The sequence below is a fragment of the Mandrillus leucophaeus genome, unplaced genomic scaffold (genome assembly GCF_000951045.1).
Source record: "Mandrillus leucophaeus isolate KB7577 unplaced genomic scaffold, Mleu.le_1.0 Scaffold17, whole genome shotgun sequence".
NCBI lineage: Eukaryota > Metazoa > Chordata > Mammalia > Primates > Cercopithecidae > Mandrillus > Mandrillus leucophaeus.
Genome location: NW_012101698.1, coordinates 6,136,427 through 6,139,731, shown reverse-complemented (window position 1 = coordinate 6,139,731; position 3,305 = coordinate 6,136,427). Strand labels below are relative to the sequence as shown.

Genomic DNA, 3,305 nt, shown 5'->3' with positions numbered 1-3,305 from the left:
ATAAACATGGGGCTGCCTTAGTCAATGCTCAAGGTTAGCAGCAGCCTCACGATCATTTTAAGGCAGTAACAAAGGTGACCGTTGGTGGAGATGCCAACAAGCTCTCATTCCCCATGATAGAGGCCTGGGGTCAGCCACAGTGGGTAATTTGTACTCACAGAATATCTTCAGTCTCAGGGGCTCCTTTTAGGTTCCCTGAGCTCCTGACTTCTCAGGTTCTAGTTATGTCTAATCTGGTCTTGACTGATCATTTGTGGGTCAGGACAGCAGAAGCTGCATTTTTGGACACAATGACCAGGGAAGATTACACATCCCAAACTGCCCTGATTCCCCAACATGTGCATGGACAAAGTGGGATAAAAGTGCACCAGGGTGGTGGGAAGCCCCAGGGATTCTGGTGGCTAGCCTGGCTGTCTACAGGATGGCAGAGTTCTTCTTGGGCCGCTCATTTAATCCCTCCGCACAGAACTGTTAACATCTCTGTGCCATTCTTCAGCTAAATGAGAACCTAACGCAGGCCTGATGCATGGCTCAGATTACACAGCGGATGTGAAGAGGCTTTGGGAACATATCCTTTCTCCTAAGGACAGGGAGGGGATGCTAGCGTGGGGTGCCTGCGATATTGCATGCAGGTCAATGAGAACAGTTACCGACACAGACTTAACCCGAGTCCTCAAAGTGTGTTTTATTATTATTTTTTCATCCTTTAAACATGAATCTAAATGTTGGCTTAAAATCAGGATTTACGCACAAAGGGCTTCACAGTTTAACAATACTGGCTATGACTTTTGGAGTTCCATGTCGTGGGCCAGGCACTTCCCTTATTATTATTTTGAATCTTGTCAATGGTACTTTACATTTGAGCTCTTGCCCACTCTACCAGAGCAAGGATTATAACCTTAATTTTTTTCTTACCCCAAGACCTATGCTCTTAACCCTATTCAATGCTGTCTCTCTCTTTGGCTAGGAAAGACTTCTGAGGCAGGTGGAAGGAAGGAGGGAGCGATGCAAGGAGAAGCTTTCCGATTCCGTAACACACCTGGTTGTGCAAAGTTCACCTCTACATATAAAGTTTTTGTTTTCCAAGTCATTGAACCGGCGACATATTCTACCGGCCATTTTGGTTGTGGCAACCCCAATTCCCTTGATTTTTTTTCTGTGACAAGAAAGGGAATTAGACTAGGCCGCCTTGCCCGGGCTTTTTAAGAAACCCCACCAACCCCCCGGGTAAGGAGCGCCGCTCTCCCAACCGCGGGTGCAGGGCGTGTACGGTTTTCAGCGTGGCCTCTTCCTTCGCCCCACTCTGGACTTGCGGGTCGGCGCCGGCAGGGGCGGGCCTCGGCAGGGCCACGCTGTCACGCCCAGCGTCTCCGCCCCCTTATTTAAATACGCGGCGCCGGCGAGTGCGTCGAGCTCGCCGCGGACCCAAGATGGCGGCGTGTGGACGTGTACGGAGGATGTTCCGCTTGTCGGCGGCGCTGCAGCTGCTGCTGCTAGCCGCGGCCGGGGCCGAGAAACTCCCCGGCCAGGGCGTCCATAGCCAGGGCCAGGGCCCCGGCGCCAACTTTGTGTCCTTCGTAGGGCAGGCCGGAGGCGGCGGCCCTGCGGGTCAGCAGCTGCCCCAGCTGCCTCAGTCATCGCAGCTCCAGCAGCAGCAGCAGCAGCAGCAGCAACAACAGCAACAGCAACAGCAGCCTCAGCCGCCACAGCCGCCTTTCCCGGCGGGTGGGCCTCCGGCTCGGCGAGGAGGAGCGGGGGCTGGTGGGGGCTGGAAGCTGGCGGAGGAAGAGTCCTGCAGGGAGGACGTGACCCGCGTGTGCCCCAAGCACACCTGGAGCAACAACCTGGCGGTGCTCGAGTGCCTGCAGGATGTGAGGGAGGTGAGGAGGTGGGACGAAGCCGGGAGGGCCAGGCCTGGTGCGGGCCCGAGGGTGTTGCCAGCCTTGGAAGACGCTGACGCCGGTCGGCTGCTTTTCTCGCTTCCTCTGTGCTGCACTCGCTCCTTCCCTCTTTGCTCCTCATTCCCAGGCGCATTCAGGGAAAAGGATCCCACCCCCACTTCTTCATTCCCTCGCCCTTATTTCCCTCCCTGTTGCCGGGGTCTGGGACGAAGACCTGGACTCCTGGCCGCAATCCGCCGAGGCCCAGAGCGTGTCTGTTCGCTCCTGTCTTTTGTGTGATCCTCTATACCGAGTGTCTCCTCGCCGAAGACCAGTTTAGGATTTTGCCATCAGTTTCGACTAGGACAATTTGTGGCAAGCCATTTAAACATAAAAAAATGCCTGGCGTACTTAGGATGTAAAGAACGATCTGTTTATTAGCAGTAGGTGTTTGATCTGCTGTTTATTACAGTAGATGTAATTCGCAAATCCATCTTCTTGCTGAAATAATGTATGCTTTGTTTTCTTCACTTCCTTTGGTCAGTTTGTATTGAACCCCATGTTTAGGCTGTTAACTCCGAGTGACTTGGCGCCCCAAAGCTTGAAAAGTTGGGGAAGCATTTGAAGCTGTGTTTGTGGCTGGGTTATGGGGTCTTGCCTTTCTGAGGTCTCAATGTGATTTTAACAGTATCTGTTAATGAAATCTAGATTTGCCATTGCTTGGTGTGATTCAGTTAAGTGACATTGATAATTTATAATCTAGGTTTAATGCTGCAGACTATAAGTGCATATTTGACAATTCTCAAAGTTTGGGAGCAAATCTGACAGTAGAAACTTTTTCCAGAGGTGTAAGTATTAGAATTAACCCTAAAGGTTGACACATAGAATAAAGCTGCTACTTGATGCTGTTTTTAGCTGTTTTTTTTTTTTTAATTGTAGTATCAGATTTGTTTAAGGCGTTCAAGTTATAGGAAGACCACTGACTTGTAGAAATTTGCTACTCTTGGTTCATCTCATGGTCTAGTATTCTATACAAAAGCAATTCAGATAGAGGAAAAGACATACTTAAGCAGGAGACAGAAAGAAAGGAAGTTTCCAGAGCCACTGGAAATGCGAGGCCTTACCTGACTTCTCATCTTCAGCTTGAAGGCTAGAAGGATAGTCCTCTGATAGATACAGCTAAGATTCCTAACTCGGGGTGTCAAACTTTTTGGAATTTTCTTTTTGCTCTTTGAGGACACATAATAGATGTCGTTTCATCAAACTACGATCCTAATACTGGTGACCAAACACATTATTAGTGGTTTGTGGTAGAAACAGCACTTTATTTATTTATTTATTTATTTATTTATTTATTTAGAGACGGAGTCTGACTCTGTCGCCCGGGCTGGAGTGCAGTGGAGCGTTCTCGGCTCCCTGCAAGCT

At 49.8% G+C, this 3,305-nt stretch overlaps 1 protein-coding gene across 2 annotated transcripts in view; it reads left to right on the top strand.

The window, feature by feature from the left end:
* Positions 1–1,386: 1,386 nt before the first annotated feature.
* Positions 1,387–3,305, top strand: part of GLG1 (golgi glycoprotein 1) — a 195,431-nt gene continuing 193,512 nt past the window's right edge. For both annotated transcript variants that reach the window (XM_011976791.1, XM_011976790.1), the window contains exon 1: positions 1,387–1,880. In XM_011976791.1, the coding sequence (XP_011832181.1) occupies positions 1,431–1,880 (450 nt within the window). In that variant the 5' untranslated portion in view covers positions 1,387–1,430. The remainder of the gene's footprint in view (positions 1,881–3,305) is intronic.